Source organism: Mauremys reevesii, linkage group 2 (assembly GCF_016161935.1).
Source record: "Mauremys reevesii isolate NIE-2019 linkage group 2, ASM1616193v1, whole genome shotgun sequence".
Classification (NCBI taxonomy): domain Eukaryota; kingdom Metazoa; phylum Chordata; order Testudines; family Geoemydidae; genus Mauremys; species Mauremys reevesii.
Genome location: NC_052624.1, coordinates 150487834 through 150506182, shown reverse-complemented (window position 1 = coordinate 150506182; position 18349 = coordinate 150487834). Strand labels below are relative to the sequence as shown.

At 44.0% G+C, this 18349-nt stretch overlaps 1 protein-coding gene across 3 annotated transcripts in view; it reads left to right on the top strand.

Annotated features, from left to right (window-relative positions):
- The window catches only part of ARHGAP25 (Rho GTPase activating protein 25), a 47351-nt gene extending 29757 nt beyond the window's left edge, over positions 1 to 17594 (top strand). For all 3 annotated transcript variants that reach the window (XM_039526321.1, XM_039526322.1, XM_039526323.1), the window contains 7 exons: positions 2134 to 2341; positions 8556 to 8688; positions 10050 to 10123; positions 11447 to 11568; positions 12226 to 12428; positions 13743 to 14338; positions 16062 to 17594. In XM_039526321.1, coding sequence (XP_039382255.1) covers positions 2134 to 2341; positions 8556 to 8688; positions 10050 to 10123; positions 11447 to 11568; positions 12226 to 12428; positions 13743 to 14338; positions 16062 to 16272 — 1547 coding nt within the window. In that variant the 3' untranslated portion in view covers positions 16273 to 17594. The remainder of the gene's footprint in view (positions 1 to 2133; positions 2342 to 8555; positions 8689 to 10049; positions 10124 to 11446; positions 11569 to 12225; positions 12429 to 13742; positions 14339 to 16061) is intronic.
- Positions 17595 to 18349: the final 755 nt, after the last annotated feature.

The following is an 18349-nucleotide window of genomic DNA, read 5'->3' as shown; positions in this document are numbered from 1 at the left end:
GGTAGAGGGTTGATTTTTATGATCCTCCAGGGTGATAGCAGATAATGAGTTACTAAGAAAAAGGAGCCATTTATACTTTTACTGAGTACAATGACAGGTTTATGTTCATTATTTAAAAGCAAAAGGGAGTCTTGTGTCATTGAAAAAAACACCACCACAAGGCAGGTGCTGACAAGTCTTGTGGTTCCAGACGGGAGTATTTATGAGCATAATGCTGATCTGCAAGAGATACACAGGGATTATTTCAGCCTTCGGAACAGGAGATGAACACATTACGGGGCAAAATCTAGTAGGAGGCCGTGGGACCCTTTGCCATTAATATTCTGGAGCCACTTGCATCTGGGGCATCTCTGCTGTCATCATGCCTAAAGCCCTGAGGATGAAGAGCTGGGATGAGGGCTGCTGCATTCCAGCCTTAGGGATGGTTTTCTGCTGGGAGTTCAGGAGGAAAAAGCCTTTGCTCCGGAGGAAAGGTACTGCCCCCTTTTTAAAAATATAGCTGACTGGCGGAGGACACATTAGGGATTAGGCTAGGGAAAGGCTCCCAGCCCAAACTCGGCTGGAGCTGCATTACGAGGCTGTTTTTCTTTTGCCATCTTAGTTTTAAGACCTCTGTTTTACTAGTGATCTCTCGTCTCCAAATAAAAGAGTCAGTGAGATCCAGCAGGGGACTGGAAACCAAGAATCCCTGAGTTCTAGCCTGGTTCTGATGTTTGACTCGATGTTAGCAGCTTGCTCGACATGGAAGGGCCCAGTTTTTAGAACTGCTGAGCTATTGACTTCACCTGGAGTTAACTCATAGGCAACTCCATGATGTGTGACAGTGGCAGGGGGATTGAAGAGACAGATCCCCAAAGTAACCCATGTAATCTGGCTCTTAATTCACAGGTACCTTCACTCTGCGTGTTTGTCAGTGGCAGGGCTAATGAAGTGACATATCCTCAGCCCTCCGCATTTTTGCTATCCTATTGACATTTTTCATATTCACTTAGTCTCCCCCCAGCATTTTTCTTATATCCCCATCTTGGCTGTATTTCAGGCTCCTCATCTATAAAGCAGAGACAATACTACTCAATACAAGGGTGTTGTGGGGAAGGATTACTTAACATTTGTTTGGCACTTTGAAGATGTAAAGTATTAACACTCTTTGCAGGAAAGGGTTTAAAACAGGTTAATTTAATTAATTGGAAGAAAATCTTCAGTGAGTTCTCTTAGATTTTCTCCTGATGTATCTGCCATCAAACACTCAGGAGGAATATTTGTAACAAAGTGTTTTCCACTGGATAGTTTAAGACAAAGATAAAGCAAACATCTGCATGGGGTACCCCAATCTCCATATCCCATGGCGTGTTAACATTACCAGCTGGTTGCTGTGCAGTGCTGAGGGATCTTATAAATCAGGGATTCTCAAACTGTGGGGGCGGGACCCCTGATGGGGGTCCCAAGGTTATTACATGGGGGGGGGTCATGAGCTTTCAGGCTCCACCCCAAACACTGCTTTGCCTCCAGCATTTATAATGGTGTTAAATAGATGAAAAAAGTGTTTTAATTTATAAGGAGGGGGTTGCACTCAGAGACTTGCTATGTGAAAGGCGTCACCAGTACAAAAGTTTGAGAACCACTGAAACATGAATAAATGAATTGAAACCATGGTCTCAAACCCTGAACTTTGGGGAAGTTCAGAGCTGAATTTTTCTGCTTATCTGAGGGCAGGGATTTCCTTTAAGGGAGTTTCAGTAGAAGCTTGCAACAAACAGGCAGACAGAACATAAGCATCAAGACGACATCTCCATTGCACCCTTTGGTGTATCGCCTGAAGCCTCTTGCAGTGGTCACTGATTCTAGGCTAGATGGACCATAGTTCTAGTTTGGTCTGGTCTGGTCTGGCAGTTTCTAAGTTTTAATAACACAGTGGGCCAGATTCTCAGCTGATGTAAATCAGCATAGCTCCATGAAAGTCAGTGTGTTTGAGCTGAGGATCTGGCCCTTTATTTTCATCTAGCAACCAAACCTCTGTTCAGCTTTGAAAGAAGCTCCATATAATGACAGTATTACAAGGGACCAGGGATAAATCCCACTGCTGCCTCTGGGCCTACCTCTATCCTTTATTAACAATACCCTTCTTCTATCTAGTGGTATTTGGCCAGCGCTTGGCTGAGACTGTGGCGTATGAACAGAAATTCGGGCAGCACCTGGTCCCCATCTTGGTGGAGACATGTGCAGAGTTTATACGTGAGCACGGCATGAATGAGGAGGGCATCTTCCGACTGCCTGGCCAGGACAACCTGGTGAAACAGCTGAGGGACGCATTTGACGCTGGGGAAAGGCCATCTTTTGACCGGTAATGTTTATATTTCCTGATCCCACCCAGCTAAGCCCTTCGGGGTTCAGTCTGTCTATCTACTGTTTTTGTTAACTGCAGGCTTGTGGAAGTCAGTCACTGGCCTGGCTGATCTCTGTGGAGAAGCAGACAAGACCCTGCCCATTGGGGGAATGATCTTTCATGCACAATTAGAAAAGAGGGTTCAAAAAAAGATGGGGGTCAACTGAAAGTCAAAGCCTGGGCTGTGAGAGCAGGGTTTGAGGGATAACTGGGCACACTGGGCACACAACAATGCTCATTGTTTAGCAAAGAATTGCAGGAAGTTACCGGGGCCCCTGTGGGGAAAGGCGCTGGACTGACCGAAATCCAGGTCACTTCTTTACCTACAGAACATGGTCAGTAAATAGCCACAGTGCAGATCTTTCCCACAAACTCTGCCTTGACAAAGTGCCCCAATCCTGCCCGGAGGAACCACCTCTAGGGTGGAGTTTAGTCCTCATGCCCCATTCAGCCCTTGGCCCGTCTGCTGAAACCACCAGTTACCACTGACTGTAATGGGCGACGTGGGTGATGCGGACAAACGGCCACTAATGAGGGGTTTGGCTGAGACCCACAAACTCACTCCACAAATGTCCCCAAATAGGCTGAAGATAGGAACTTTCAGGCATGGCTGACCTTTCCTTTTAAATGTGGAAAGGCAGGTTAGCGACGGATTCCAAGGAGGTGTTACCGATCAGCAATCACACTTTGCTTTCAAAAGGAGACCATCATGTAATACTTGATCAAATTTTGGTTGTTGAGCTTTTTGTGGCAGGTGCTGGATGGTGTGTAGGGGCCTCTGATGTGCAGGAGGTCAGACTAGATAGGATGGTCCCTTCTGGCATTAATCTCTGTGATTGTAATTTTTCAAATTGGGATTAACAGCAAATGCAGAGCTGAGGAACGGAATGTTGTAATGAGGAGGAGCCATCTTAACAATTCATTCTCCCACCTGCCAAGACACAGATAGGAAACAAGGCCCCAAAGTGAGGGATACAGGGAAGCTGCCAGTGCTGGGAGTTGAACATGATATGCTATCAACTTCTTCAGCATTAATGGCATTTTCTCTCATCTGCCTTTGCCGTCAGCCATTAAAGGGATATGCTTGGGTGAGGTGGAAGTGAACTGGGGATTGTCATTAGGCTCAGTGCAGAAGATTGGTGTTGGTCCTGCTTTGAGCAGGGGGTTGGACTAGATGACCTCCTGAGGTCTCTTCCAACCCTATGATTTTGGGTGGGTCTTATTTCATTCATTCTAAATCTTTAAGGATCCTATTCCCCTCTCCCCCCCAGTTGCTTTTCCCACTGATTCTTTCCTACTTTCAGGTATATCCCACCACTGGCTTTCCCTTTTCAGAGTCAGCCCTTTCCCTTCATAGCATCTTTCATTCTCGGTTGACCTGTCAACCTTTGCCTCTGATCTGCCCAGGATGTTAGCTTCCATTGGCAACTTCTTAAATTTTCTAACAAGCACCATGGTGCTTTCTCTGATGCTGCCCCACATGCCTGGGAGTTATTCCCTGTATACATCCATTAAACTACCTCATTATTTGCCTTCAAAGCCCTTCTTAAAACTCTCCTTTGCCCTGGATGCCTATAAAAAAAACTTAACAGCTAGGCTGTTGATGTGCAGAGACCACTGCCTGCCATGCTGACCAATATTGTCTCACTGTTTCCTTGTATTCCCCCATCTGTTGTCTCTTGTCTTATATTTAGATTGTCAGCTCCTGGGGGCACAGACTGTCCTTTCATTTTGTGTGGGTACAGCACCTAGGACAACATGGTCCTGGTCCATAACAAAGGCTCTGAGGCACTACACTACAGCAATCCAGATAATAATAATGAATGACAAGGTGTAACATTTGGTCCTGTCTCAGCATAGGGGGCTGGACTAAATCACCTCTCGAGGTCCCTTCCTGTCCTAGGATTTATTTTTTTTCCAAAATGGGGTAAATCCTTTTCATACCACTCTGTATCCCTCCCCCGCAGCCTCCAAACCATGCTGTGTTTCCCAACACAAGGCTAACACAAAGTTCAGATTCAGGACACTCTGCCAACCAATGCAATCACCAATAAAGGGCTTCATTCTATACCTCAGCTCCCCTCCCTCCATGTATGTGCTATTGTAGAAGTTCTTGTAATAGCATAAACTGCTACCTTCCCTCCCTGCACTCTATAATACAGGCCTTGCAAAAAGGAAGGAGGGGAGTAAGGTTTCTGGGCCTCTCTTTATAAAGCTTCCTGATTTGACTCATTAGCTCCTAATTGAATCCCTTCCCCTCAGTGAGCTGTCCTGTCTCGTTATCTCTAACCCTTCTCACCTGCTTGGAGATGGGGTTAAACCCTTTGTGATTGCTTTTGATGAAGGATTGGGGTGCTTGGTGCCATATAAACAAGGGCCTGATTCTCCAGGCCCTGAGCCTGGTGCAGTTACCTATGGCAGTGCTAAATACTGCTGACTCAGAACGTGTGCCACAGGTGTAAGCACTCCCATGAGATGCAGGGCACTGGGGGATCAGGCCTGGCTCAGGGATTCTGGTCTTGGTCAGCTCCCAGCCCACTCACAATACTGGAAATAGGGAGGTGCAGGGCATAAATGAACCTGTCTCCCCCTCAGTCATGCCAGTGCCCCTTTCTCTACTGGCACCGGCCAGACCTGGGGTTATTTACCTGACCTCTGCAGCATCGGCGCCTCTTTTGAGTCCTGCTCACATCAGTGGCAACGTTCCCACTAGAAGCAGGGTTTAGGCCGATCCTTTCAAAACTGACTGCTGATTTTGGGGAAGCTCAGCTTTGAGATCCCCGAACCTGATTTTGAAGGGGCTGCTCCTGATGCATCAAACAGCGTTGCAAGCAGGGCCGGCTCCAGACCCCAGCGCGCCAAGCGCGTGCTTGGGGTGGCGTGCCGCGGGAGGGCGGCTCCGGTGGACCTCCTGCAGGCGTGCCTGCAGAGGGTCCGCTGGTCCCGCGGCTTCGGTGGAGCATCCGCAGGCGTGCCTGCGGGAGGTTCATCGGAGCTGCGGGACCAGCGGACCCTCCACAGGCACGTCTGCAGGAGGTCCACCAGAGCCGTGGGACCGGCGACCGCCAGAGCGCCCCCTGCGGCGTGCTGCCCTGCTTGGGGCGGCACAATTCCTAGAGCCGCCCCTGGTTGCAAGGGCTTAGGTCTTCTGAAAATCTAGCACGAGGTATCTTAAACTGAGCACCCAAAAAGAGAGCAGTAACCCCAAATTAGAGACCATGGAAAGTTTTGATTAATTTCCCCCAGGTGCAGTACTGGGAAGTGAACCACTGTTTTGAGTGTCTTAGCCCACCACTTTAACCACAAGACCACCCTTCCTTTTTGTTATTGTTCTTTATATAGAAAAGAAAGTTCATATAAAGGCAGTTAGGTGAACCACGGCCCTTACACTTAGAATAATCCCTGTGCCAAGCTGATCTCTGCAAGTTGCTGTGTCTGTTGTGTTTGAAACCTGGCCTCCCTGGGTCTTGCTTGTTGGAGCTGAACAGCTCTGAGCTTGTGAATCACAACCTGGCACATCCATGGCAAATCCTCTTGTTACAACCTGTGCTGGGTCGCAGGAAGGTAAAGCCTTTTTGCAGAACAATGCTTTGCAATGGGACACAGAAGAAAAACTTGGATTAGCTGTTGTTTTCTCAGTGCCCTGTAATGTTGGTTTTGTATCACAGGATTTGGGACAAACAGTGTGTGAGTTCCTAGGAATCACTGGATGGTAATAATACTTTGCACTGAAATTGAGAATGTTTAAGCTCTTTACAAACATTGGGAGTGATTTGGCTCCCACTGAACCAATGGGAAAATGCCGATTGACTTGAGTGGCACAGGTCTTGGGCTTGTCTACACACAAAAGTCATACAGCTTTAGCTATACTGGTGTAATTAGAATGGTATAACCTGCATAGTATGGACTAAGTTATATCTGTATAAAGATGCTTATACCAGGATAACTATTCCTGTATAGGCAAGGGAATTAGCAATACTGGCAGAAGGCACCTTTTTACTAGTATAACTGAATCCACCCTAGGGATTTCATCAGTATAACATTAATGGTTAAAAAAAAGCAACAACCCACACTACTAGTTCTATAGTACAAAATCTGCGTCTAGACCAACTCACAGCAGTCCTGGGAAGAGCCCCAGTCCTGCAAATACTTATGTACGTGCTTAACTTTTAGCCTGTGAGCCATTCACTGACTCATAGTAAAGCAGAGGGCCATGCTAGTTAAAAAATATCACACCCCTGACCAACAGAGTTATGCCAGCAACAGCCCTAGTGTAGCCACAGTTACACCAGCAAAAAAGCCCTTTTGCTTATTTTCTTTGGGGAATTGGTATAAGCTCAAAAGCACACTTTAGCTGGCATAAGTTTGCACTCGGAGGCTTTGCTGGGACAGCTATACCAGCAATCCCTTTTTAGTGGAGACAAGGCCTAAGTGTTGACAGGATCAGGCATTAGGTAGGTACAGAGGCAAGACACAGAGCGGTTAAGCATGTCTCAGGGTCCAGGTCAACAGACTCAGGCTCGTGGGGCTAACTCAAAACCAGCCATGGTAGACTTTGTGGCTGGAGCTGGCGCTCAGGCTCTGAAGGCTTGAAGCCGCCCACCCTGCTCTCTAGGCTTAAGAGTCTGACCATGTACTCAGTTATTTTTAACACCATAGCAAAAGCCCAAGTGTGGTGTCCCAGGCTCTGAGATGCATGGCTGGGGGCTGCTGCTTGCTGTGTAGACACACCCACAGTAAGTCAGTGGCAGCGCCAGGAATGGAACCTGCTCTAAACCCCTGGTCTAGATGTTATTTGAGAAGGATGCACTTTGCCACTAGTAGATTTGAAAAGAAGATCTAGAAAGCTCAGTATAAAGCATATTGCCAGCCTGGGTGCAATAGCACACACGCCTATCCAGTGCCATGTTTATAGGACTGTGCTGTCTGCAGCAATAGGAAATAAATCCCTCAGCCTGTATGTGGGTCAGAACTCAAGAGAAAACAGGTGTTACCATTTCTCAGCTTCGATCTAGACTCTGGAAAGGTGTGTTATCAAAATCTCAGGTCTTGGCGGTGAGTAGATGTCGCAGTAAGCCACCTCGATCACTGATCAAAGCAAAAGGACTAGATTCTCCATACACCGCTTTCCTCTGTTTTTAGCAGAGCTGTGCTCCCCTCTGCCTCCTCTTACTTTAATCCCTGGGACGGATTGGGGAAGACCAGTCACTGGCTCTTTTGATATAACAACGACAGCAACAATTTGATAACTTCAGTCTCCTTTCCAAGTCTCCATATATATATATATATATATATTGTGTGTGGTCATCTTTGCCAGCACAGCACTGTGGCATGGTGCTTGTTAGCGAAGTGTTGATGCCGAGCAGGCAGATGAAACTCATGATATTTTGTTTTGGTAGGGTCTACAAAAATGGTGGCTTTTACAGCATTTCTTAGTGAGTGAGTGAGTGGTAGGCTTTATAGAAAAAAACCCAACAACCTAAAAAATAAATGACCTGGTGGATTCTTGCCAGCAGATTATAACAGTTTAACAACTTCAAGGTAGGTCAAAATAGAGACCTATCTTGACAGTGTTCTTTTAGACAGAATATAAACTATATGGTATGCAAAGCTGCAAACATCTGTCCTAGCAGAACATGTTCAGTAATTGCCGTTAACCTTAAAAACCCAGACAAGCTTTGCCAACTCTGAATGGAAAAGGCCTGCCAAATATGTGAGTGCTAGAAAATATTTGCCTGTTAAGTAAATGCATAAAAACACCCATGATTCAAATGTAGACTAGGAAAACACTACCCTGATTATGACTGCTGGGAAACCACCAACACTATGGTAGAGCAGAAAGATCTGCCAAGCATTCACTTTTCTTCCACTGTCTCCTTTAGTCCAGTCTCAAAGCAGTGGGTGCTGCCTGGGGTTCTCTGCTTGGTGTTCCCCACTGGTGGCCTGCTCCTACAATTTTGATTTGTCCCCACTCTTTAGTTGTCCTCTGTTCCTTTGTGGCCCCTCTCCTCTCCTGAGGGGGAGGCTATTGTTGCTCAAAATAGGCACCTTTCCTGAACGCTCAATTCACACAACCAAGATGAGCAAAACAGATATATGGTTCCCTAGCCAACAGCGTCTGAATCTCACTTGAGTGGATCCTTTTATTCCAATCTCACCATTTGTTCTACAGCGATACAGATGTACATACAGTGGCCTCTTTGTTCAAACTCTACCTGAGGGAACTCCCCGAGCCGGTTGTACCGTGGTTGCAGTATGAGGACTTCCTTCTGTGTGGAATGCTTCTGAATGCTGATGAAATGAAGGTACCAATGACCATGCATTTATTCCACCCCCCTTAAAAAAACACTTGTTGGAAATGGAAGTGCTTTATGAATCAAAAGCATCTACAGTTCAGTGCTTAAATACAATGGGGTTGGATGTGCTAGATAGATTAGCTAAAGGGATGGGTATGGAACTAGATAAAAAAGAAGAGACACAATTTGGGGCAGGGACTGTCTGCTACTCTATGCAGCACCTATTATAATGGGGCCATATTTTTGGTTGGCCCTTAGAGCAAATATAATTAATAACTACCCATCAGGTGTAATTTGACCAAGTTTGGGGTTCACTGACTGCCATGGAGTTACATGGGGGACAAATTTGGTGCTTTACAGTCTCAGAAAAGTAGCTGAGAAGATACACTAGCATCCTGTCCAGTATTGGTGCCCTAGGGAAAGAGACTATTTGCTTTCTCCCCTTCATCCCCCTTGACTCAGCCACCCTGCAGGACCCCCCTTGTTGTTGTCACCCCCGCAGATGAGTGTCTGTGGGTATGCTCAGTTGCATGCTAGAGGGGGTTGTGTGTGACTAACTGGGTTTTAAATCCAGAATGTGTCTTCCTATCTGAACTGCCGTTAAAATAAGTAAACTTAGCTCCCCAATCTGGCCGCATGGGCTTACCTATCTTAAGGTTTAGTTGTCAGGGGTGTGCAAATCCTGAAAGCTGCCCCGTCTGTCATATTTCCTGTTTTAGCTGAGTCCCTGAAGTACATGAAAAGTGTAAACAATTATCAGAGAAAGGAAATGCAACATCCTGCATGCCTCAATCACTCTGAGTCTAGAGGGTGGTCGGCAGGAGAGCTGATGGGGTGAGCAAGAAAGGAGATGGGGCAAATGAAGGAGCTGAGAGAAGCAAAGGAATGATGAGAACAATGGTTTGGGGAAATATGAGTGAGTCACTGGGGTCAGAATTTTCTTAGCAGCTGGCCCCGCAGCAAGAAGCTCATTCCAGGAACAGAGCAGAGGGACTGTGGGTGACATGTCCAACAGACGACGTCAACCTTGCTTTCTCACATCCAACTAACCAGCCATTGTGTGTTGCTACCTGTGGGGGTCTGAGGGGAGATCTATATATGTAGAAGCTGAGAACCCGTGGGTTTCTTTTAACATTCCAGTCACTCAGATAGAAACACAGGAATTGCCTTTCTGGATCAGACTAATCAGTATTGTCCATCACACTAATGGGACTATGATACCGTGTGTGGATTCAGTTCCAAAGGCGAGCAAGCACTGAGAGGAGATACCACACCAGGATGTCACTGGAGAAACTGGGCAAATTCACAGATGGTTTGGAATTCAGATAAGTTTATGAGCCTTTACAAAGCAATTTTTAAATTGTGTTTAGGGTCATCAGGAGCTAGTGAAGCAGCTGTCTCTGCTTCCCCGAGTCAATTACAACCTCCTCAGTTATATCTGCAGGTATGTACTCTTTCATAATGTACAAACAGCCCAACTTTCATCATGATGAGTGAGAAGTTAGGCCCAGATCTGGGGATCTTGAGGATCTAGGCCTTAGTCTCCAAAGGTGAAACTGACACTTGTGCAGAGAGCAAACACTAGACTGCCTTAGGCTCCACTCAGGTGCCCCTTAAAACTTCAGGGGACTAACCTCTTTTGTGAGCCCCCTGCACAAAGTTGAATTTCTCTGTAACTGAACAGATAAGCTGAAGAGATTTGAACAAAATTGTCTACCAGTAAATCCCAAACCATATAAAACTCACCTGCTTTGGGTTTTTTCTTTTTTCTTTCTTTTTTTTTCTTTTCTTTTTTTTCTTTTACAGACTCGAAATTCAGCTCAGGTGCAAAAAAATGGGCTCTCACCAACCTCCTGGATCAAAATGCCCCAGGACACTGAGAGAGTCTGAAATCTGAACATGAATTTGAATCAAAACATTGCAAAGGCCTGAACCAAAATCTCAGATCTGGACACTCCCAAACTTTGGGTGGTTTCTTACCTGGGTCTGGATTTTCTGGCTTGAGCAGAAATTCACAAACCTTTTTGTGCTTTGAGTAAGCATGAGCCAGTTTATAGATTCTCATAAAAAACTACCTGACACATGGTTTCAATTAGTTTTAATGAGAAACCTGTTAAAAATTCAGGAGTTGTCACAAATTTTGCTTGGCCCAAAACTGAGAGGGAAACTCTGTGGGTTAAATCTAGCCCTGGTGAACAGAGACATAATTTTATGCTGGATGCAGTAATTTGTGGGTGAAATTCTCTGGCCACTGTTATAAAGGAAGTCAGAATAGATGATCCACAGAACAGGTGATCAAAATGCCCCCTTCTCACTTTAAAACCTATGAATTCACTGGCTGCGGTGAGCTCAATTTGGCCTTGTATGTACACTCCCATGTGTAGCACATTGAATCCACAAGAGTCAGAATCAAGGACAATATTTAGCTGAACTCTTGCCTAGTGAAACTGCTGAGTTTCGCCCCACCCCAGCCCTGCTTGCTGTCTCATTTTTCTTTGGCAACATCATTAAGGATCAAACCAATCTTTGTTTCTTTTTTGGTGGACACAACTCTTTTACCGCTTGACAGATTTGGCTTCTGTAGAGATGCCTAAAAGACAAAGCCTCAGTGTGCTCTGAAATAACAACGGGCCTGTATCTATGTTTCTGTCCCTGGGGGCTGGAGCAAGTGCTGGGTGGATCATTAGGATTTTGTAACACCTTAAACAGATTTATCTTCAGACTGTTTGTTTTCCAACGTGGAATTTTTCCCCTTGGATTCCGGCAGGTTCCTACATGAAATACAGCTGAACTCCAGCGTCAACAAGATGAGTGTGGATAACCTGGCAACAGTGATTGGAGTGAATCTCATCAGGCCGAAGATAGAGGACCCTGCAGTTATTATGAGAGGTACAATGGAATCCTGTAACACCATTAACTTAGGCAGCCCTTGCGGTATTCAAGTGATCACTGTATCCAAAGGATTAAAACAATGAACTTCCTAAATCAGACGCAGTATAGAAGCCAAAACGCCATCTTGCCTGGACAGAAAACATTCTACCTGGTATCTCAGCACAACGGCAGATCAATCAGGCAACAAATGGCCCTACAATAATAACACCTAGCCCTTGTATTGTGAATTCCATCCATACAAGGGTGGGTAAGCAATGTTCTGGGCCTCAGAAAGGTGTGGAATTCTTTCGTACCTTTGCAACCACACAGGGAACTCTGGAAAATAGTCATTCAAGATGATCCAGACATTTTGACCTCTCCGCTGAACTTTGTGGCCCTGGGGAGAAATGCACCAGAACTAATAGGGAAATGCTTTGGGTGTATAAGATTTGCTCACTCCATAGAGCTAAGAAACGGTGACCACTGAAAGTGAAGCTTAAGTCCCACTCTTTCTACAGGGAAGAATTTCACACAAAACCCAAATTCCACTCTCTTTTTAATAATATGCAGTGAATGCTAGGAAGGAAAGGATTTAGGGTTGAATGCCTGATTTAAAATAATGGTATGAATGAGTTCTCCCCGGGTGCTGTAAAACGTGGTTCTTTTCTATTGCAGGCACCCCGCAGATCCAGAGAGTGATGACTGTGATGATAAGCGACCATGCCAAGCTCTTCCCTGTGTCAAAAGATGAGCCCCCTTCTCCACCTGCCCAAAGGAACGATTCCAAGAAGATCCAAGTGCCGCGCAGTTCTGTGGGCTGGGATGCTGCAGAAGATCCACCAGCATCCAAGGCAAACACTGTAACCCATGGCCAAATGGTAAGACTCGATCCTGTGAGATAATAATAATTCCCAGCTCTTTTAGAGCACGTTTCAACCATGAAAACAGCACCTTAAAGACTAACAGATTTATTTGGGCATAAGCTTTCGTGGGTAAAAAACCTCAACTATGGGATCTCAAAGTGCTTTATAGAGGAGGTCAATATTATTATCCCCATTGCATGGGTGTGGAAATTGGGGCACAGAGAGGTGAAGTGACTTGCCAATGGTCATCCATTAGGACAGTGGCAGAGCCATGAAAAGATCCAGGTTTCTGAGGCACAGTCTGGTGTTCTCTCCACTAGGCAATACTGCCTCTATGGATGAGAAAGATTTACTAAGTAGTGCTGGTCAAAAAAAAAAGGAGGGAGGAAAGAGAAAAAGTCAAGAAATTTTTTGCATTTTCCCCATTTTTTAAATAAAATTCAAATTCTGATGACAAATATTCTATACGTTTCAAAAATTCAAAATATTTTACCAGTCTAGAGCTGTGTGTTTTAAAAAAGGGGGCGGGAGAAGAATTATTCTTGATTTTTTTTTCTGGTTTTCTTTGTCATCAAAATGTGAATTTTTGACAACTTAAAAAGGGTCAAGCAACTCAGGTGTCCTACCAGCATTGTTTCATGAAACATATGTGTTGTTAATAACGCAAGTCAGGATATTTTTTCCACATATGATATTTTGATTACTCTTTATATTAAGGTACAAATGATAACTAGTTAATAAATGGTAAGTAAATGATTAGTGGACATTTTAATAAATGGTTAATCTGTTGCTATGGTTTGTTATAGGATCAAACAGGTTAAGAGTTTACTAATAACCATCTATAATCCCATCATACTGATGTGCTTACAGCAAATACTACTCATCCCTGCAATATGACTATGACTACACCTGGCTGGAAAGTGGGTTTCTTTTAGATTAAAAATTTAGACTTTTCACTGAAAAACTGAAAACCCAACATTTTCAGCAAAAATAAAAAGTTAAATTTTCAGATGAAAATTTTTTGGTTTTTGGCTGAAAAACTAAAAAAATAAGTTTTCTTTTTTTGACAAGAAGTCAGAATTGTCCCTTGAAAGCAGATACTTTCCACAGAAATTTTAATTCAGTAGAAAACCCATTTTTCCAGAGAAAATCCTTTGATGGAAATTTTTTTTACCAGCCCTCCTTACAATGTCCACTCATCATTTCTTAACGAGTTATAAATTAACTTGAATATAAAGCATGGCTTTATTTTTGTCACCACATTGTGCATCTGTACGGTGTGTGAATGAAACTGAAATTACTTTCTAATGTTCTTGGCTGCATTTTCAGAGAGATGACCTAGATACCAGCAGTCCCACTTCCTCTGGAGCTGCGGTCAGGCTGGGCGCATCCCTTGAAGATAATGATGTAAACCAATCCAAAGATATGTTGGAAATGTGGAAAATACAGTCCAGGAAAAGAACTCAGACCCTTCCTAACAGGAAATCCTTCCTAATTGCTTCCTCTCAGGGGGAGAAAGCCAGCAGCGATAAAAATGACATATTCAGCAATGACTTTTGGACATCTTCAGGAAGTCAGTTGTCTCCGACTTCCCCGAAGGAACACAAAAGAACATTGTCTCAGGATCTTTTTAAGCTGCTCGACCTTCACCGGACTTCGACCTACGACAATGTCCCTACCTGCCAGGCAGAGAGTGGGGAGAGCACTTGCACTAGCCCTCTCAGCACAGCAAGCAACAGCTCCAAGAAAGATTTGTTAGCAAACCAAAGCCCTAGCCTTGTGCCAAAGGAACTATTGGGTCCAAACATCAGTGCTGAGAACTGTGGCTCTGGTCAGGAGAACCAGGAGTCCCTTCGAAAGGTGATCCTGGGGCTGAAAAAAGAAATGGAAGTGCAGAAAAAGGACTATGAAGAGCAAATTAAAAGGTAAATGATGGTTTGCAGTGTTGTTGTCGACATGTCGGTCCCAGGATAGTAGAATGACAAGTTGGGTGGGGTAATAGCTTTTATTATGATTTTTGGAAGTTGGTCCAATAAAAAAATATGACCTCACCCACCTCTCCTCTCTAAGGTAAATAATTTTCAGTGCTGCATTCAGGAGAGTATGAACACCTCAGCTCACACTCTTATAGTATTATATTATAAAGGGTTAATTACTAGTATTACTGTAGCATCATATAGTAGTAATTACTGATTTTATTGTAATATATGATAGTATTAATATTATATAAGATTAATTTCTGGTATTACTATAGCATTCTGTAATTTCTAAGGTTACTATAATATACTATTATAGTATCGATACTATACATGAGTAATTACTAGTATTACTATAGTATCATGAAGTAGTGATTACTTACATTACAACAGTATCATACCGTTCATTTAATACTGCTAATTACTAGTGTTACTGCACATATAGCTGTAATTGCTAATGTTTCTTTAGAATCATATTATTACCATATTAATATTAGGCAATATTAATTACTATAGACTTGGCCATTATAGAGATAGGGGCCAGCCATGAAACTTGGATTTGGATCCAAATTTCTGCAGAGTTAAGGGTGGCTTATCTGAAATTTTGGTTTGGACTAAAGCTGGGAGAGAATCCATTTTCCCATTTCACAAAAAAATTATGAGATTTTTGGAAATGTTTCTTGTCCCAAATTGAGATCTGAAATTGGGATGAAAAGTCAAAATTGTGAAAATTTTCATGAACCGATAATCTGATTTTTTTTTGATCAAGCCAATCAAAATGGTTTTTTTTGATAATTTCAAATTTCAATTTTGTTTTAATTTTGACCGAAATGGGACATGTCAACACCTTTGAAACTTTGCTTCAAAAATGTTTTGAGTCAAGAAATAGTTGAAACTCGCCTTTTCCCATGAAAAGTTTCAGTTTTTGCCAAACTGGCATTTTCCAGCAAAAAAAGTTTCATTGAAAAATACCCGACCAGCTCTAGTTGGGTCCCATCTATAGGGCCCCAGTGCCGCAGGCCCCTTTGTGAGCTTGCAAGAGCAGAGGAGGGTGCATGCATCTTTGCCCCTCCCATCCTTTTTGTCCCCTTTGTAAGGACCAGACATAACTGCATCCCTTTCTAGTGACCCTTAGACACCCTGAACTCACAGCTCCATTTATCCATGCTGCTGCCAGTGAAGGGGAGCACATGCTAGGTCAATGGTTCTCAACCTGTGGTCTGCAAATCCCACTATGTCTAAAGGGTCAGCAAAAGACAGACTGAAATCTGACTGAACAAATGTCAGCTATATATAGACAACAGATTTCCAAAGGGGTCCGCATCTCCACTCAAAATTTCCAAAGGGGCCCACAAATGAAAAAAGGTCAAAAACCACTATGGTAGACCCTTCTGTAGTGCGTCAAAACTCCTTCTAGGTCACTGGAGCTGTGTCCCACCTGCAGTACAGATCTGTAGCCAATAGACACAGTCTGGTTCATAATTATCCCCACAGCTTTTTAGTTGCTATGGATTCATTGGACATGACAAAGTGTTATGGGATTGGGTAACGAGGCTGTGCATCATTCAGGGTAGCACTGCCGACTATTGTATTGCTGAATGACATGGAGGTATGAGCTACCAGGAGCCACATGATGACCTTCCATGGCTGTCCCCTGTTCTTCCCATTGCAGCCTCCAGAAGGAGAACTACGAAGTCTGGGCCAAAGTGGTGCGACTGAATGAAGAGATCGAGAAAGAGAAGAAGAAGTTTGCGGCGCTGGAATTGAAGCTTCAGAATGTGGAGCGCTCACGGGAAGACGTTGAGAAGAGGAACAAGGTGCTGGAGCAGGAGATCCAGGACTTCGTCAAATCCATGAGTGATCCCAGGGACAAAGGAAAATAACAGAATGGACCTGGATGTGCACACACATGGAGTACAGCTGCATGGTGGATTATCCTCCCCCTTCAGATAGGAATTGCCAGACTGGATTGAACCAGGGGTCTCTCTTGTCCAGAATTCTGTTGCTGTGAATGGCCAGCACCAGCTGCTTCAGAGGAGGGTGTAAGGAGCCCTACAGGTTAATCTTCCTCTAGGGAAAGTTCCTTCCTGACGTCTAGTAGTGAGAGGTTGGTTTATGCCTTGAGGTAGGAGGGTTTACATCCTTTTCAAAACTCTCTTTTGCTTTTTTAATCCTACTCTGTTCATGTTATCCAAATACGTGGCATGAATAATACCATGTGGCAGAGAGTTCCACGTGCTGATTGTACAAGATGCCCATTCACAGTGGCCCTGAAGGAATCTCTCTGTCACACACCAGTTCCCTGGCCTGAAGAGTGATAACACTCGTCCTGGGAGAAAGGACTGATAGTTTTTAAGTTTCTCAGAGGGGAAAAAAATAACATTGAAAAACTGGACCCAGGAATTTGGAAGAGCCTGTGTCCTTATCATTATATAGGTGACTGCTTTGAGTTTGATTGTACATTGTACTGCACCCTATGATTAAATCCCTTTTCTCCATCCTCTGCTCCTAGCCTGAGTGAAATTACAGTTTTCAGAATAAGTCTACATTTTAGTATTGCTGTCAGAAAGATGGATAAAACCAACCAAATCACCTTATGCACCCCTCCATCTCAGAAGTCCAGTGCAGGATTGTTCCCCAGAGTATATTGTACCTGTCACACTTTATATTAAGATTCCATTTATAAATAGTCTATAATAGGTTAATAAATCATAACTGTTGTTTTAATAAATGGTTAGTCAATCATTTTAGATTGCTGTGGACTCCAATAGACCGATAGATTGCTTATAAACATAACATGCTAATAATGTGCTTATAACCATCTATAACACATGTAACCTGCTTATAATGTCATTTATTAACCCTTCACAAACCATTTATAACTCACGGAATCATAGAAATTGAGGACTGGAAGAGATCTTGATATGATCTTAGTCCAGTCCCCTGCACTGAGGCAGGGCTAAGTATTATCTAGACCAGGAGTAGTCAATTATTTTTTGTCAAGGTGCAAATTTCTTGGTCGAGGTATAGTCAGGGTCCAGATTCCAGAGAAAATAATAATAATAATAATATAATAATAAGTAAATAGATTTTGGAGTCCGTTTAAAAACATCTGGTAGTCTGGATTTGGCTCTCAGTCCACCTATTGACTACTCCTGATCTAGACCATCCCTGACAGGTGTTTGTCTAACCCAGTGTTTCCCAAACTTGGGACGCTGCTTGGTTTGGCCTCAACAATGAGAGCTGCTGGAAGCAGCACAGGCCCAAGGACGTACTTCCAGCAGCTCCCATTGGCCTGGAGCAGTGAACCACAGCCAGAGGGAGCCGCGATCTGCCGAACCTGTGGACGCAGCAGGTAAACAAACCGGCCCGGCCCACCAGGGGCTTTCCCTAAACAAGCGGCATCCCAAGTTTGGGAAACACTGGTCTAACCTGTTCTTAAAAGCCTCCAATGATAGAGATTCCACAACCCCCCTAGGTAATTTGTTCCAGGGCTTAACTACCTTCATAGTTAGGAAGCTTTTCCTAATGTCCAACCTAAACTGTCCCTGCTGCAATTTAAATCCATTAATTCTTGTCCTGTCCTCAGTGGATAAGGAGAACAATGTATCACCCTCCTCTCTATAACAACCTTTTACGTATATGACTGGAACTTTAATACAAAGGGCCTACAACCTTAACTAGCACAGCCAGTTGGGCCTGCACCATTTCCCCTGAGAGACTTCTCTGTAGTTTAACAGTTCTGAACTTATATATGGTTTCACTTTATTTTTTACCATGGAGACAGGCTAGGGTGCGAAAATTGCAGTGTAAAGGCTGGGTTCATCTCTCATTTACAGTGGCACAACTCCTGATTTACACCAGTGTGCAGTTCAGATCAGAATTAGAACTTCAGGGCTGTTTTCTGCAGACAACGCGTTCACTGACTCAATTTAAGGACTGAACGATTCAGCCCTAAGA